Source organism: Ovis aries, chromosome 23 (genome assembly GCF_016772045.2).
Source record: "Ovis aries strain OAR_USU_Benz2616 breed Rambouillet chromosome 23, ARS-UI_Ramb_v3.0, whole genome shotgun sequence".
In the NCBI taxonomy this organism is placed as follows: domain Eukaryota; kingdom Metazoa; phylum Chordata; class Mammalia; order Artiodactyla; family Bovidae; genus Ovis; species Ovis aries.
In genome coordinates this window covers 41,432,645-41,450,269 of record NC_056076.1, presented here as the reverse complement: position 1 = coordinate 41,450,269, position 17,625 = coordinate 41,432,645, and the positions used below count along the sequence as shown (strand labels likewise).

General features: G+C 44.2%; 1 protein-coding gene across 12 annotated transcripts in view; it reads right to left on the bottom strand.

Moving 5' to 3' along the window:
* PTPRM (protein tyrosine phosphatase receptor type M) overlaps positions 1 to 17,625 on the bottom strand; it is a 656,058-nt gene that overhangs the window by 41,070 nt on the left and 597,363 nt on the right. For all 12 annotated transcript variants that reach the window (XM_042239325.2, XM_042239328.2, XM_042239326.2 and 9 more), the window contains one exon: positions 3,730 to 3,827. In XM_042239325.2, coding sequence (XP_042095259.1) covers positions 3,730 to 3,827 — 98 coding nt within the window. The remainder of the gene's footprint in view (positions 1 to 3,729; positions 3,828 to 17,625) is intronic.

The following is a 17,625-nucleotide window of genomic DNA, read 5'->3' as shown; positions in this document are numbered from 1 at the left end:
TTTTATGGCAGAGTTGAAAATTTGTTTTTTTCAGTAGCCATTACTGCTTTTATAGCAACCTACTGATTTGGGGGTGAAAAGGTAATTTATTTTTTTTTTAAGTATATATTTACTTGTTTGTTTATTTGGTTGTGCCCAGTCTTAGTTTCAGCATGTAGGATCTTTAGTTGTGGCACATGGGATCTAGTTTCCTGACTGGGGATGGAACTTGGGGCCCTACATTGGGAGTATGGTCTTAGCCACTGGACCACCTGGGAAGTCCCAAGGAAGGTAATTCATAAATGCCATTATAGGTCTCAGTTGTGCTGGAGAAAAGGTAAGGGTTATCTTAATACTTATGTTTAGGAAGTCCTCAGAATGGGGTGGGTACTTCTCTAACCACCTGCCATGTAGAGACTCATTTAATCTTTACCAGATCCCTATAAAGCAGGTGGCATGATATCTACACTGCCCAGGTGAGGGGCCGGTGGTGGGGAGCTCAGCGACCTCTTCTAGGCTGGTCACACAAGGAGCTCCCCCCACCCCCCAGGCCAGCTTCCCTGCTCTCAGCATCTCCCGGGAATCCAAAGGCGTAAATGGCTTTTACACTGTTGGCATTAAACCTGTGCTTTTTCAGTTTTTATACTTTATCTAATAGTCCTGTAGCGTCTCCCCTCTTGTCTCATCACTTTACTAATATCCTTTACAGAAACTTACACGTTTTAATGGTCAATTTTCCCTGTCCTTTTCTTAATGTGATGAGCTTTTGGTCTCTTTGAAACACTCCTAAAACAAAGGGCATAAATGTGCCCTCCATATTTCCTTCTAAGTTTTAAAGCATTTAAAACTTTTGGTTTTATTCGGTATTCAATTTGGGGCTTTTCTTTTAGTCCACATGAATAACCAAACGTGCCAGTTCAATTGATGGAAAAGCTCATGTTTTTCCCACTAATTACACATTTTCCTACAAACGCCTACATCAACATCTGGGCTCTCATTTTTTGATCTGTTGATGTGTTTATTTCTTCCTGATTTGCGGTGTCTATCATTTTCCCTTTTCCTATGTTCTTGTCTGGTTTTGATATCAAGGTTATACTAGCCTCTTAAAACAAAATGGGGAAATAGACTCTCTTTTTCTCTTCTCAGAATAATTTTTATAAGATTTGAGTTACCCATTCCTTGAATATTTAGCAGAATATATCTATAATACAATTGGGAGTAATACTTTCCATGGGTCACTTTTAAACTATAATTCACTTTTTAAATAATTTTTGTCTCTTCAGAATTTCTGTTTCTTTTTGAGTCAGTTTTGGAAAATCAAATTTGTTAAGAAAATTGTTGATTTTATCTAAATTTTCAAATTGATTGTTATTCATATTATCTGTTATGTTAAAAATGTATCATATTCCCACTACTTGTTATTTCTGATTTCTTTTCTTCTGATCTCCAGATGGTTGTCAATTTCATTAGTCCTTCCACAAAACCTTTTTGATCACAGTGATCTCTATTATTGTTTCTTTGATTTTTATTTAATAACTTTCTGCTCTGGCATTACTGTTTTCTTTTTTTAGTTTACTCTGTTCCTCATTTAGCTTCTTGAATTAGATGCTTAATTAGTCTTCTAGTAACAACCCTGAAGAACATATATATACTTTGGGTACCATTTGCTTGGCATCCTACACGCTTACTACATGATGCTTCATGATTCACAGTTCTAAGTATTTTCTGAGTGATGTGAGGGTGTTGTGCTTTGACCCATGAATTAGTGGAAGCGTTTTCTCACCAGAGCCTAAGTGAGGACCCATTTGCCCCTGTCATTTCCCTGTTCTGATGCCCGGCTGGCTTCCCTCTCCTTTGCCCCTCCCCCATTTCCCCCTTGGCCCTTTATCTGAGCATCCACCCTTTGTGAGTTTAGGTTTCATGTGGCCGTCTCAATTCAAATTCTTAGCACTGTACATGTCCAAGGCGTTACCTCCTGTTCTTGGTGGGCTTTAGAATTCAAGATCCAAGCTCATGAGACTAAAGCCCTACTCCACGTGTCAGGACCCACGGGCACCATCACGTCAGCCTCTAGTGGGAGCCTGTTGCCTCCTCCCCCCTCTCTCTAGTCCTTGCTTCTTCACTGTTCTCTAGTAGTTTACTTTTTTAAGAGCTAAGTTAAACATTTTTAACATTTATGTTTACATATACATTTATATTTTATATTAAATACATTGAAACTCATTTACATTTTATCTACAATTTCAGGATGTTTGTTAAGAGGATTTTCTTTGGCTTGTCATCTTTGCTAGAATTTTAACTACCTCCCACTTTTTAAGTCTCTCTTCTTCCTGGTTTGTGCTTCCTGAGACCTTCTGAAAGTCCATTTGTAAGAACAGCTTTATTGAAGAAGTGTAACCGATATACTGAGTTAGCCCAAAAGTTCGTTCGGGTTTCCGTAGGGTGTTACGGAAAAGCTCGAATGAACTTTTGGGCCAACCCAATACAGAGAACTTCAGGTGCACAACTGGATAGCTTCTGACATAGTGAATGCCCTTGGTACAATCACTACAACCAAGGTCAGGGGCAATATCCATTACCTCCCGTGGTTTCTTACATGCCTTTGGGCTTTGTGCATGTGTGTGTGTGTGTACTAAGAGCATTTGACATGAGGTCTACCCTCCTAACAAATTAGTGGGTGACGCTGTATTGCTGACTACAAGCAAGCTTTGTACGCAGATCTCTAGAACTTTTGCCTCTGGTGTCACTGAGACCTTACACGCACTGAACATCAACCCCAGCTTCTCCTCCCCCGATTCCTGGTGCTCACTCCTGTACTTTCTGCTTCTGTGACTTGACTCTTCTCCATCACTCACTCCTATGGGTGGAATAGTCCAGTGCCTGCCCTGTTTAAGTGGCTTACTTCACCTGACCTGACATCCTTCAGATGCAACCGAGTTGTCAATGGCAGGGATTTCTTTTTTAAGGCTGACATAGAATCTTAAGAAACAACCCCTCTATCACTTCTGCCTCTAATATTTCAGTTGGAGGCTAATCTCTAGGCGCAGAGTAATCTCACAATGTCAACATTCCTCCAGCAGAACCATGGAAATGGCCTCACTCTTCAACAGAGCAGCTGCATTCTATATGTCTTCTCGCTTTCAGATTCCCCTTTGGGAGTAATCCTGTTGCATCCTATGACCGAGATCTTAACTACTGAAGAATTTCCTGGTTAAATAAAAATAGCTCATCTGCAGTTACTACAGAGGAAGTAACCCAAGACCTCGGGGGCGGTGTGTGGTCCCCACTTCACAGGTCAGGAGAGGGAGGAAAGGGACGATCTAAGCGAGAGGAGATGCTGGAATTCTAAGCCTGGGATTGACTCCAGGGCTGCGGGCTGTTCTCAGGGAGGATTGTCCCCCAGGTGGGGAATGCAGGCCTGCCTCCTGGGGGCTCCCCTTGTGCTCTGACACCCAAGCACCAGCACGCGTGCTTCACTATGTATTTGTGGTGTTGTGTGCTCCATATATCCGGGCAACAACTGCTTTTAAATCTTGAGTGCCTTTGCTGTCTGTTGCTATCGCAACAAATGAAAGCAATTCAGGCTATGTTTACTGATAATTTATAAGCAAGGACAGCAAGCCAGAGGAGGAGCCTAGTGGTTAGCATTTTTGGAAGGACACAACACTGCATCCAGGGCTGGCTCCTGCCCTCCTTCACACAGGTGTCTAAGGAAGGAACAGACGACTGGGAGGCGGAGAGGCCACTTACCCGCCCCACTTCCACCAGGTTGGTCACCATGACGATGCTCGCTGTGTTCTCGTGCCACACCATCCTCCAGAAGTCAGAGATCGTCTCCTGCATCGGCCCTGCAGCAAAACACAGCAGAGACTTGTGTCGTCTCGGGGCGCTTGCACCTGCGGCACTTCCAGGGCTCACAAAGAAATCTCCGGACAGCCGCAGGCAGTCCCCGCATCCCTCTAGGCGGACAGAGTTCTCCCTTCTGGTGTTGATGTGGCGGCGGGGGGCACTCTTCCTATAGTAGCACCCTTAGAAACACGGAATTTTTCACTCATGGTTTAATTTTCTCATGTCATCCAGCGCATCTGTATTTGAGCCCTTTTTGCCCTTCTTAAATGACTGCTGTGAAAGAAAGTTATTTCTTTATCATTTAGCTATTTATCTCTATAATACTCAAGAGTGTGATTTAAAAAAAAAGGGGTACCATCACTCTTCCTGCTAACAACTGGCGATATCCAGGGAAGCAGTCTTCCCTGGATAGAATGAAATGAGCCTGTATAGGAAAGATGGCCTTTACTGGTTTCTAGTATTTTTCTTAATCTGTGCTATCTGTCAAATTAATCCTTTCTAGAATTTTCACCTAACACCTTCCAGCGAGTTTGCAGTTTCAAGCACTTGTACTTCCTGTCACTGACCATGATCTGCTTTCCCAGCTCCTGGGATCTGAGCATTAAGGAGCTCTTTTTATGGACTGGAAAAAAAGAGGGAAAATCTGTGTTACAAAATGCCAGTGGTATAGACACTGTGAAGGCACAGAAAGCTGGAATTTAAACTTTCTTTAAACGCAGATATTTTTAAAAAGACCAAAATTCTATGTTCAAACACGTTTGAGGGTCTCCATGTAATAGAATAAATTTTTTTTTGATAAATCTTCATGGTTCCTATTTATTTCAGTGTGTCAGTAATACATAATTAAAAACTAAGGTTAACTAGAATATTAGCCTTTTCTACTAAAATTACAAAGGACTTATCTCTGACCATTCCCAATTTACATGCAATTTTTCTATAGTGTTTATCACTTTTTGAAGCCCACCGTGGATGCTATTTTAATACAATGTTTATATTTTCACATTTGTCAATTTCTTTGCTCCCTTTCAAACAATTTTAGAACTCTTGTCTAGCTCATCTTTTAAATTCTCACAATCACGAAATATATTCTTCAGGAATTTCTTAAGGTTCTGCTGATGGCAAGCTCTCAGAATTATTTGCTGAATACATATTTAGTTTTATTGGGTGCGTATTTCTACAGTGACGTTTATTCTGTGGTTTCCATTTTAACAGCGTAAGTCCGTATATGACTGGCAGACACGTGGGGAAAGGAGAGGAAGACGCCTTCAAAGGTGGACGGGCTGGACAGCTGTGCTATTGGTTCTGGACGTTGTAGATTCCCGGGTTTGGAGTGTGAATATGTGAGTTTGGGATCTGCCTCTGGCTTTGAACTGAGTCACGAAAAAAGACAAACAACCCAATTTACCAAAGAAAATGGGCAGTGCACTTGAACAGACATTTCTCTAATGCCCAACATCATTAGTCGTTAGGCAAATGCAAACCACAGCCACAGTAAGATACCATCTCATACCCCCTGGGATGGTTATAATTAGAGAAAAAAGCCAGAAAATAACACTGTGACCTTAGTATCTGCATGTCTCTTTATCTACATACTGATTTCAGGAACATGGCTGAGGGTTATTTTGCAAATCTGTGGAATGAGCGCTGACTCAGGCATTTTATACACAGTCACATGTTAGAACAAAAACCAGGTGCAAAAAAACCCCCAAAACAACAACAACCCAAGGTGCATTTACATTAAAATAGTATGAGGAATGGAGAGGATAAATTGGAGTTATATTTAAAGCAATTTGAGCTGTAAGTTGATCAATTTTTATACGTATTTGAAGTTTTCTATGTCAAGATTAAAAAAAAATCTCACCAAGAGATATATTATCATTGACTGTAGAATCTGGTCAGTGAAAACAGAAATATTTCTCCACAAATTATTTTGCAGAAATCAGTAGGTTAAGCCATAGGTTAGGAAGAAGAACATCTAATCTTCGTTTGCCTTACAAAATGAACATTAAGGAAATTAAAGCTTCTAAAGCCCAGGGCCATAAAAGAACTGAAGATGCAAAAAACAACAGAAAAGCCAACAAAGAAACCAAAAAAGGGTGCATTTAAAGCTATTTATTGATGGTCACTTGCTGGCTGAGCAAAGGGGGCATACCTGGCCCCTTCAGTCACTGCCCGTTTCTCTTGACCAAGTATCAGTTTCTTCTTTTTCTTCTTCCTCACTGTCAAGCTTCCTTCCCTTTTCTCTGAATACAAATGTCCACTGTTCCTCCTGCTGCTGTGACTACACTCTTCCTCTCCTCGTGAGAACCCCTCCACCTCCTGAGCCTCTGCGTCGAGTCCCTTTATGGGACCTTGAGCGCTGCCCCCGACAAAGCTTTGCCTGCCGCTTGCCCCGTCCCTTGGCGTGTGCGTGCCATTCTCCTGATGGACGGGCTGAAGATTTCAGTGACTTCAGTCAAGGTTACCGGGGACACAAGTAAACATCGGATCTCATCAATCACTACGCTTCCAGCTCACGGGAGGAGAGGTGTCTCCATTGTGTACTTAACGGCTTGTTACTTATTCACAAGGAAAAAATAACCCGCGTCCATCTTTGTGCAGATGCGACCCTGAAACAAAGGGGTGACACTCTCTGCTTCCACCAGACACACAGGCCTGTGCCACCTGCTCTGAAACTTCCAGAACCAGTTCTGATGACAATGGCTACCGTGGGTGAATCTGGTGCCCGAGCATTGCAGATGCATGTGCTTTCAGAAAGAAATCTTCCTCTCCCCTCAGTGCCCAGCAGAGACATTCAAGGCTGGGCAACTTCCCAGGTGCAGCTCACTGGCCCTTCCTCGACTCTAGAGCCGCGGTGATGACTTATCTCAAGTTCCCCGGGGAGGAGGGAACGTGGCTGTCGTGTTTACTGCTCTATCCTTAGGGTCCATGGAGTACCCAGCACACAGCAGGGCTCATAAATAAATGAATGAATGAGTACTTCTGTATGCATTGCTATAAACCATATTATTTACTATTAAAGTGTTATATTAAGAGTGTGGACTCTTTGTCACCGCACGGACTGTAGCTTTCCAGGCTCCTCTGTCCACGGAATTCTCCAGGCAAGAATACTGGAGTGGATAGCCACACCCTTCTCCAGCGAATCTTCCCCACCCAGGGATCCAACCTGGGTCTCTTGCATTGCAGGTAGACTCTTTACCGTCTAAACCACCTGGGAAGCCCCATATAAATATTAAGTTCTATTAATAGATAATACTTATAGGAGTCTCTTTCTTGACATCTTTTGGAGGTTATCTATAGAAGCTTGAAAGAACACTGCGTCTAGTTCTTCCTGATTTATTATAAAGGGGGGCATCTTTTGCAAGGGCTTCTTCAGAGTGAGTGTGAGGGTCCCCTGGTCTCCAGAATGCTGCCGGGCAGTGCTGCAGAAGCTGGTTCCAACCACTGAGCAGCTGGCTCCTTGGAGTCCCCCTGCTCCCAGTGCTTTCCGTCCAATCTCAACTCAATCCATCATTTGGAGCCTGAGTGCAATTCTGGCTTCCACCAACGGTTCTCCACTCTGGCTACATATTACAATCACTGTGCAGCTTTACAAAATTCTGATGACCTAACCCAAGAGTCTCTGGGTTTACTAGCCCGGGAGGGTTGGTCTTGCGGGGAAGGGCCACAGAGATTCAGCATCTAGGCATTTGGCTACGCCTCTGACCTAACTGTCAGGTGGTCTTGTTCAGAGGTGGAATACCCAAGATCTGTGGTTTTTCAATCTACTGAATAGTCTAACCCGCATATAAGTTCTTCGAATCAAGAAGTCCCAATTCTTTCTGATTTAGAAGGAACTTGACTCATAAGAGGGGGATTCTCTGGTGGTTCAGAGAGTAAAGAATCCACCTGCAATGCAGGAAACCTGGGTTTGATCCCTGGGTCAGGAAGATTCCCTGGAGAAGGGAATGGCAACCCACTCCAGTATTCTTGCCTGGAGAATTCCATGGACAGAGGAGCCCGGAAGGCTATGATCCCCGGGGCTGCAAAGAGTCGGACATGACCGAGTGACTAACACTTTCACTTTCACTCATAAGACATCATCTAGGAACATGGCTGTACCATTTCACTGAGGGGCAAAGCAGAAGTCAAGGTGACACAGGTTTTTTACGATGTTTACTTAACTACTTTCGGGGTATCTTTAAAGCACAGGGCGTGATCCATGGAGAGGTCACTGGCGACTGCTCTCGGGGTGGACAAACAGCTAAACTCCTATGACAAGGAATCCAAAACAGAAGGCAAAGGATGCCTTAAACCCTGTCCCTCTGGCATCAACAGCTGGGATGACAACCTCGGAAGGTATCTGGTTTCTGCAGTTGCTGGCTGGGTAGGGGCCCATGATCGGTGTGGCTATGCCTTTACAGACGTTGGTACAATAGGTGGGAAGGTTATTCTCAGCAGCTGTCCTAGGGGGACCAAAGCGTTTGAAACTAAGGTCTCGAAACTTCAATAGCATCAGGCCAGCACTACATCCCGTTTCCCTGATGACCATTGGCACACACAGACCTCTCTTGGCAGAGACGGAGGCATGCAGACAGGTGGTTCTTATACCACCCAGCCCCCAGAGGAGAAGCAACAAGAAGAGGCAGAAAGAACGAGAGCAGAATAAAAACAGTGACAAGCTGCGAGTGAAAGACATCCAAGGATGGCCCTATTGTGTGAGACTATTTCTCTGGCTCATGGGCAGTGAGAGATATTAAAAATGACAATGTCAAGGTCTTGATAGATGACTCTGCCCTCTCCCTTTCACATTCTCATTTCTATGCAGTATGCTTTCTGCGTTAATTAGAGCCAGAGGAAGTCAAGGTCCTTGGAGCTCACAGTGATGCATGAGAGTTTTTGGAAGGGAAGAAAGAGTTCAGATATGCCCCAGTATTCCACTGTAAACAGGATAAAACCTAACTTCTTTTGAGCTCTTCCTATTTCTCAGGTATCCTTTGAGTATCTTACAAGTTATATTATCTCATTAATTTTAAAATCACAGCCCTACTTAATAGGCACTACTATTCCCCCACTTGGGTGGCTCAGCTGGTAAAGAACCTGCCTGCAATGCGGGAGACCAGGGTTCGATCCCTGGGTTGGGAAGATCCCCTGGAGAAGGGAATGGCTACCCATTCCAGTATTCTGGCCTGGAATATTCCATGGACTGTATAGTCCATGGGGTCGCAAAGAGTTGGACGTGACTGAGTGACTTTCACTTCACATTCCCCCACTTTACTGGAAGGACACTGAGGCAGAGAGAAGTTGGCAGAGTTGTCCACGGGGCCGAGCCTGAGATCTGGTCTCACCAGTCACAACACCGCCCAGTGAGCATCCACAGGCATGACAGGTGCACATGTACAAGTCATCACAATCCCGGCAAGAATAAAAAAGAAGGAACCCACCGTCAACCACCTTTTAAACGCATTTTTTTTTATGACATCAATGTTCTCTTAAGAGTCCCATGATCCCACTGCTACAGAATAAAGTCCAAGTTCATGAGCACAGCCCCTCCCAAGTTCAGGTTCATGAGCACTGTCCTCCTTGTCAGCACCAACCTCCCCTATACCCAAGCATTTCTAGAACCCAGCACATCCTGGTTTACTCCCTCCACCCCCCACCATCCCAGCCCAAGCCACGTGCCCCCGAACGACCAGCCCAGCCTCACCCTTGGCCCCCCTCACTCTGTTCTCTCCATCTCAGCCACAGCTCACCTCTACAAAGCGTCATTTTCCTGCTTAAAAATCTTCCAAGGGGTTTCCACTGAGTAAATCCCAGATTCCTGAACGAGGCAGACTTGGCCCCCAGTTCTGTGCCTGGACCGGGTCTCCACTCTTGGCTTTGGCTGTTGCAGGTGCCGTGTACTTGGAGCCCCCTGCAGGATCCCCCACCAGGACCCCTCTGAGCTTGCTTCACTCATTCACCCCCTTCCCAGCTCCTGGGGGAGATCTGAGTGTGTGACCTGTATCCACAGGTGAGCCTGCTGCATGCCAGGATCCTGGGACGGTGAGGATGCCACAGCGAATGATGGAAACACAGCCCCTGCTTCACAGAAGCTTGAGGCTGTACCGGGTGCAGATAAGGCAAGAACACGCCACGTGTGCCCATAAAAGTGTGGTGTGGTCAGCAACCCTGGACTCCTAACTTTCAACGGAGACGTGCACACCTCTGCAGATACATGGATATTTTCCAGGGGGGATGCAGATAGTTTCCAAAATAGTATTAATAATTTCTATACACTCAGCAGCTTTATGGACTCTGCCTATACTGATCTCTACGAGAAGGAGTCTAGGAACAGGGGTCTTTCTTGAACATGACAAAGCCCTCACTCATCTCAGCTATTACTATGGGGCACTGCCCAGGTGAAGAGACTGAGGGATGGGCGGAAACACTGACTGCAGAAACCCACAATGCTCCCCACCTCCCCTTATGAAACATATCTCTGTGAAGGACAAAGTTTGGTGTTAAAAATGGGATATTTTGGTTCATGCTGAGATGCTCTGAATTCACAACATCCAAAGTGGCAGAGCCTGGGAACATTTGTTCTTTTAACTGCAGCTGGGCTGTTCTGTGGGACCACTGAAGCTTTCCTGGATACAACCCATGGATGAAAGTTTCATGTGTTTTCTTTCAGATTTGGCATGCCTTAATCTGTAAGATGATTAAAGTCTGTTTATTGTAATATCATAAAATATTTATTCTCATTTCATCCATTCTCATTTTACCTTTAGAAAATATTTAATATTGTCTATCTCCTATTAACAAGTAAACATATAAACTTATGATGAAAATTTTAGATAGCAACTTAAAATGTTGAAAGTGGGTACATAATTTTTTCAAACTTCTTTTAGGGATTCACAAGCAAAACCATTTGAAGACCACTGTCAACCTGAATGTATTTATGCCTGAGTGCATGCATGCTAACTTGCTTTAGTTATGTCTAACTCTTTGTGGCCCTGTGGACTGTAGCCCAACAGGCTTCTCCATCCATGGGATTTTCTAGGCAAGAGTACTGGAGTGGGCTGCCATTGCCTTCCCCCACTAGCACCATCTTTATCACTAGTGCCACCCGGAAGCCTGTATTTATGTCTAGAGTAGTCAAAGTCAGGAGGAAGTTGTATTTCTTCCTGCAATATTGTTTTTCCTGCAGTGCTGAACTGTAGAGTGGATGTGACTTTGCCGGGAGGAATATGGGGGGCAGGCCCTTGGGTGGAACATCCAGTACGGGTGACTCAGTGCCACCTGATGGGGGAGGGGACACACACGGAGCCATCTTCAGAGAGAATGCAAAAATTTTACGGAAATTTTGGGTTGAGATTTCATGAGTAGTAGAAAAACACAACTAGGAAGAAATCTTTTAGATGGAAAGCCTGCCTTCCAGGAAGAACGCAGAGGAGGAAGTGTCTGGTTGTCTCAGGCTGATGTGTGATGAGGTGTCCACAGCCACAAGCAAGAAAGAGGGAGGAAGGGAAGAAGGAAGAAGGGGAAGGAAGAGGGCCCAGAGGAAGGGACCCAGTGGGCTGGAAAGCTGAGCCAAGTATCCAAAGGCCAAGCCCAGAGGAGCCTCTGAGCTCCCCAAAGGTGCAGGTGGATGACAGTGTCCAGAAAGGGTGGATCTAGCCTATGAACAAAAGCTCCCAGGAAACAGGAAAACACGGACTATGAATAGTAAACAACAGTAAAGAGACATCCGGGCAGAGATGCCTGGAAGCCCAGGGCTCACAGCTTGTGGCTCCCGGCAGTGAGTCCGGGACAAGGTCACGCAGGCTGGGCAGGCGGTCGGGTCCCCTCTGGCTTCCCCAGAGCCACTTGCCAGGCTCCGGGTGCAGAGCAGGGGCTCGGGCCTGATCTGGGTGGTCTCAGGAACTGGTGGGTCATGGACGAGCTGACCTTTGAGTCAGACTGTGGACGACGTGGGCTGCTCTTAGAGGGCAGTTCTGGATAAAACCAAGCAGGAGTCTAGCCCAAGACTGTTGTGGTGTCAGCAAAGAGGCCAAGGGCTCTGGGCGCTGGCCGGGCGTGGACCGTGTCAGGCTCTGGGGCTTCTGGCTCACTCCATTGGAGGAGAAGACCCTTGATGGTGGGACACCGACATGGAAAACAGGGGCCTAGGATTTATGCATTCATTTTCAAGCTCTTACTCATAAATAAAACTGGCCCTAAATTTCTGATCCATTATTGTTTTCACTGCTGCTGGAGATAATCTAGATAAAGTATTATGAAGTCAGTTACTCAACATTTGGAGCATTACACGTCCCTTCCTTTAGTGGCTTCTGAGTAAGTTTTTATTATAAAACTTTACATGCTTTTTCAATATGATGCTTCCATAACACTTACATCTATAATTTTACATTTAGTAGCCTTTCATTTTTGCAGTAGTGAAATGTAAAAGTTAAAATATGCCACCATGCTTTACGGACTGAATCTGGTACGTTGCAAAAGGCACAAGGGCGACACAGAAAATAGTCGGCTTTCGCATTAATAACTAATAAACCTTAACAACACTTATTTGATAGGTGCATTGGCTCTCCTCTGAAGCTAGATAAGGGAAAATCATGGAATTTTTGTGTATAATTTTTGGTTTCAGCTGCAGAAAAAGAAACGCAAAGCTGAGATGGCTGGTTGCATGGGATTTAATCTGTTTATTTTCCTGATTTGTTAAGAGCATCCCTGTCCCTCAAATATCATTTAAAAGGAACAATAAAAATCAACTAAAGATTTTGAAGCAATCATTGAGAATTATTCTATGATGGGGAAAACACGAGAATACTTTATGTAATCTAAACTCAAAAATATAACTGGCAGCATTTTCTAAGGGCAACTCTTAAGTGAAATACCCTTCCTGTCCAGAATTATAGAATAAGGATGTTCACCAGTCTACTAGAAATTTTATTTAGTGACCACCAGTCCACTAGAATTTCAATTTGAATGTAGTAAAAAGAAGAGAAATTTGGCATTGGCGCTATTATGAAATATGCCTTGCTAAGAATTAGTGTCAGATGTGATGACTAAATTAATGATGTCAAATAGTGCTTTTCCCTTTCTTTTCCTTCCTCCCTGGTTTCCTTTCTTTTTGTTACTATCTCTCCTATATTTACGTGGCTCTCACACAATAACAAATCCCTTTTCACACAGCCCAAGTCTTTCTTGTTTTAATTTTCTACTTGTTTTCCTTTCTTTTCCTTTTTAAGTTGAAGCATAGTTGATTGGTGAGCAGGAACTTGCTGATCACCCTATTTCTCCTGAATTGGCTCACAAGGTACGTGTGCTCCTCTTACATCTGAGAAAACTCGGCATCCACCGTGTGTGCTGCATCCGCCCCTCTGGGACATACCATTCTCCCGGATGGGACACGGCACTCAAACCACGCCCTAAAATTCTTTCAGACTGAAACAAGGAAGTGTGCCAATATGAGCCGTGCAAATATCCACGGCTTTCTCTAGATAACTAGTCATGGGATGTCGGTTTTCAGGTGCAGCACCAGAACATAAGAAATCCTGATTGGACCCCGAAAGGTCACGTCAGATTACTTATGAGAAAACTGGTATAAACCAAACACTAATGGACAGGCTACATATAAAACCTAAAAGAGCCTGGAAATCTTTGGAGTGTCTGTCATAACCGTTCAATCTCTGGCTCTTCTCTGGTTAATACTCTGACTCTTATCTTATTCACTTATTCAGCTAGAAGTAATTATGAAATATTTAAGAACAACAGAGAATAATATAGTAGGCATTATTTAATATGGGGCTTCTCTGATGGCTCAGAAGGTAAAGAATCTGCCTGCAATGCAGGAGACCTGGGTTCGATTCCTGGGTCTGGAAGATCCCCTGAAGAAGGGAATGCTACCCATTCCAGTATTCTTGCCAGGAGAATTCCATGGGCAGAGGAGCCTGGTAGGCTACAGTCTATGGGGTTGCAGAGTCGGACACAACTGAGCAACTAATACTAGCACACCAGCATGAATAAAGATATGTTAAACAATACCTACTATATTCCAAAGAGATGCCAGGAACTTCATATTTAATTCTAATCATCACCTTACCATTTTTCATCTTGGTGTTGTCTAGTATCTTAGTTCCAATATGAGTTCATCCTATCTTGATTAGTCATTATTATAGTTTCTTTTCTGTTATAATTTTCTAATAGCTTTCATAATTTTTATTGTGGTTTTCCTTAATTTATCTTTATAAGGACAAAGTTCATGCATTTCCATACCACTTTTAACTATGTCTCAAGTCAACAGCAAAAACAGATAAAGAAGCACATTTCTAAAAAAAGTAAACTTAAAATGAGTCATGTATTCTGAATACCTCTTCCTTTCTCTTACCCACTACTTTAAGACCTTGCTGCTAAGTCATTTAAGTCATGTCCGACCCTGTGTGACCCCAGAGATGGCAGCCCACTAGGCTCTGCCATCCCTGGGATTCTCCAGGCAAGAACACTGGAGTGGGTTGCCATTTCTTTCTCCAATGCATGAAAGTGAAAATTGAAAGTTGTTCAGTCGTGTCTGACTATTTGCAACCCCATAGACTGCAGCCCACCAGGCTCCTCCATCCATGGGACTTTCCAGGCAAGAGTACTGGAGTGGGGTGCCATTGCCCTCTCCAAGTAAGACCTTGAAACAAAAATAAATGAAAATAGCGGCTTTTAGACCAAAGTTTGAAATGATATTTTTAGAAGTTTTCTTTTTTCTTAAACAAAAGCAACATGTGTTAAAATTAATTTGTATGAGACATGTCAAAGGAAAAAATCTACAAGACCATCCTTAAAATAAATTATTTCTGATACACAAATAGTCCTAACCATTTAGATAGAATCAAGTGTTAATAAAATCCTGAATAAAGGCTAAAAAATAAAAAGTCATATTAGAAATAACATTGGTGCTCCCATAGCACATCTGCCATGTGATGATTTAAATCGCTAGCAGGGTTTTGTTAAAACAAACAAACATATTTTTACTTATAAAACACTGACATATTCAAAATTAAGAGATTCTTCACTGTGGTACCAATGTTCTCAATGTTAAGAAAACTTACAACAAAACCTCTGTTAGAAAAGAAAAGCAGAATAAAATTGGTCTCTGTGTTGCTAGAAAATTTGTTTTGGAAACTTGCTAATAAATTACTGGAAAAATTGTTACTATCCCTTTCATTTTCCTCTGTGTGAACAGGGGGGCTTGGGGGGTGGGGTCAGGGTGGGGTCACCTGCAAGGACTCAAAGCCACAATTACTTTCTAGCATAATGTCTGCATTTTATTATTTGTATGTAAATATTTCATTGGGTTTTTTTTAAAGAACATATTAACCATGATAATGTTATTCTACTCTAAAAAGAACACTAATTTTTAAAATCATTGTACACACATCAATGACGCACTCCATGGTCTTTCTCTTAAGCTAACGTGCAGGGATCAAGGAACCCCCACCTTTCCTGGGCCTCCACTATGTGATGCTGATCCCAGTGGCCTGGAGCAAGAATTCCTCTTCCTCCAGCCCTACTCTATCTCCCAGCTTCCTGGTGCAGATCAGCCACTTTGAGGCATCTGGTCAGCCAAGCAGAAGCTGGAGTCTGCCTTGCCAGCTCCACCCAACACAGGCTGCAGAAACAGGCCTAGAGCACAGGTCTTCCCTCCGTCTTCCTGTAACTCCCTCTCTGCCTCTCCGTCATCTGTTCTCTTTCCCAGATCACTGCTCAGCTCCATTTTCTTCTCTAGTGGTTTCTTGGCTTCCAAAGCTGCTCTCTAAAGCATCCTGTGTGACTCCTGGATCAGAAATTGGTTTGGATGAAGCCTGTTGGAGAGGGACTTGTTCAGTTTGGAATTAAGCTGTTTTCACTTCCCTGTAACCTGACCCTAAGGATGCTTCAGAGAGGCCTGCAGGACCCCACACTGGTGTCCTCTGTTGCAATCAGAAATGGCCAATGTCTGCAAGACTTCAAAGGCCAGAGGGAAATGTGCTTTCTGCAGTGGATGACAGCCTACTGTCTTTGCAACCCACATCTGTTTAAAAGTCAATAACAGTGACGACTGTTTTTGTACTCTGGAGGGGAATGTGGGATGCTGGTGAAAACCTAAGTGGTTCCCTTCGGTACATCCTGGAAGAAGCACGAACAGGTGTAGGATGTATTAGCTTTTATGAAGACGACGTGAGCATACGCTACACTTGGGTTAAAGCCTGGCTGCCTATGTGCTTTGAGAGCTGTGTCTTTGGAATCAGCGGAATGATGACAAGAGTTTCAGCTAATACCTGTGGAGAGACTGCTGGCAGAGCTGGTGTCTGAGCTCCAACAGTGTAACGTCAGTGTCTACTCTCTAACTAACCATTCTGCTCCACCATCTCTGGGAGGGGTAAAAGCCATGTCCTGGTTACTGACATAAAACATGTTTGTATATCAAGTAATCTTAGGGCCAAATGAAATCCATAGACTTCAAAGATTGGATTGTGACCATGTTGCAAAAACAAAGGAATATTTGCAAACAAAAACCAGCAACAGGGTGACTCCTGGCAGGACTAGAATGTTCCAAGGCATTTCTGAAACCCCCTTTGCTTGAGTGAACTGTTGAAGTGAAAGTGAAGTGGAAGTGTGAGTCGCTTAGTCCTGTCTGACTCTTTGCAATCCCATGGACTAGAGCCAGCCAGACTCCTCTGTCCATGGGATTTCCCAGGTAAGAATACTGGAGTGGGTAGCCATTCCCTTCTCCAGAGGATCTTCCCGACCCAGGAGTTGAACCCATGTCTCCTGCACTGGCAGGTGGATTCTTTACCACTGAGCCACCTAGGAAGCTCCATCTTTCAAGGGTGGTTGTCAACTATTGTTTTGCCACAGGTTTCACTTTGAACTGAAACTGGATTTTGTTCCTTTTGGACTAAACCCAGCCCTCCTCTAGCACATTCCCAGCAGTTACATAAACATTTCCATCTTGCAGTGGTACCGCTGTGAACAGGATTGCAAGTCTGGGTGTGTGCTCAGTCGTGTCTGAGTCTTTGTGACCCCGTGGAGTGTAGCCTGCCAGGCTCCTCCATCCATGGGATTTTTCCAGGCAAGAATACTGAAGTGGGTTACCATTTCCTACTCCAGGGGATCTTCCAGACCCAGGGATAGAATCTGCGTCTTCCTGCATCTCTTGCGTTGGCAGGCGGGTTCTTTACCACTGTGCCAGCCTGGGAAGACCTACCACTGTGAACAAGGATGCAAAAGCTGCTATTGTTCTTGACATGGAAACTGAAGGATACAGCAGATAAGTCAGATCCGAGTGGCGGCAAAGATGAGGCCTCCAAAGAAGAGCTCGTGGTAGAGGAGAACAGACAGGTGATCGGCAGAGAAGGGCAAGAGCCCACTCTTAGGTACAGAGACGCACTCCTGGGGATCTGATGGTTCCTGATCCCCGTGGCAAGCTGGATGGAAACACTGTTCGAAGAGCTGGGAGGAGGCAGCCGAGAAAGTGTCTGCAGCCTCCGGAGAGAGGAACATGACAGATGCTCACAGCACAAGAGTCTCCTGCAGGCTGAGTCGCAGAACATCCATCAGGCCCGTCTCCAAAGAGAAGCCTCGTGTACTCATTCTGAGTGCTTGTTCACGCTCCAAAGAGGGGCACAGAGAGAAGCAATCAAGGAGAAAAAAGAGAATGGCAGCGTTCAGCGTGGAGGGGCTGGGTGACCCAAAGGACCCACCTGCCTTCTGTCAAGAAGAAGCAAGACAAAGGGAAAAACTTCCCTGCACATGCTTCAGGGGCCACTGTCGGAGACATAAAGGCTTTCCTTAGTCACTCTCTTCTTT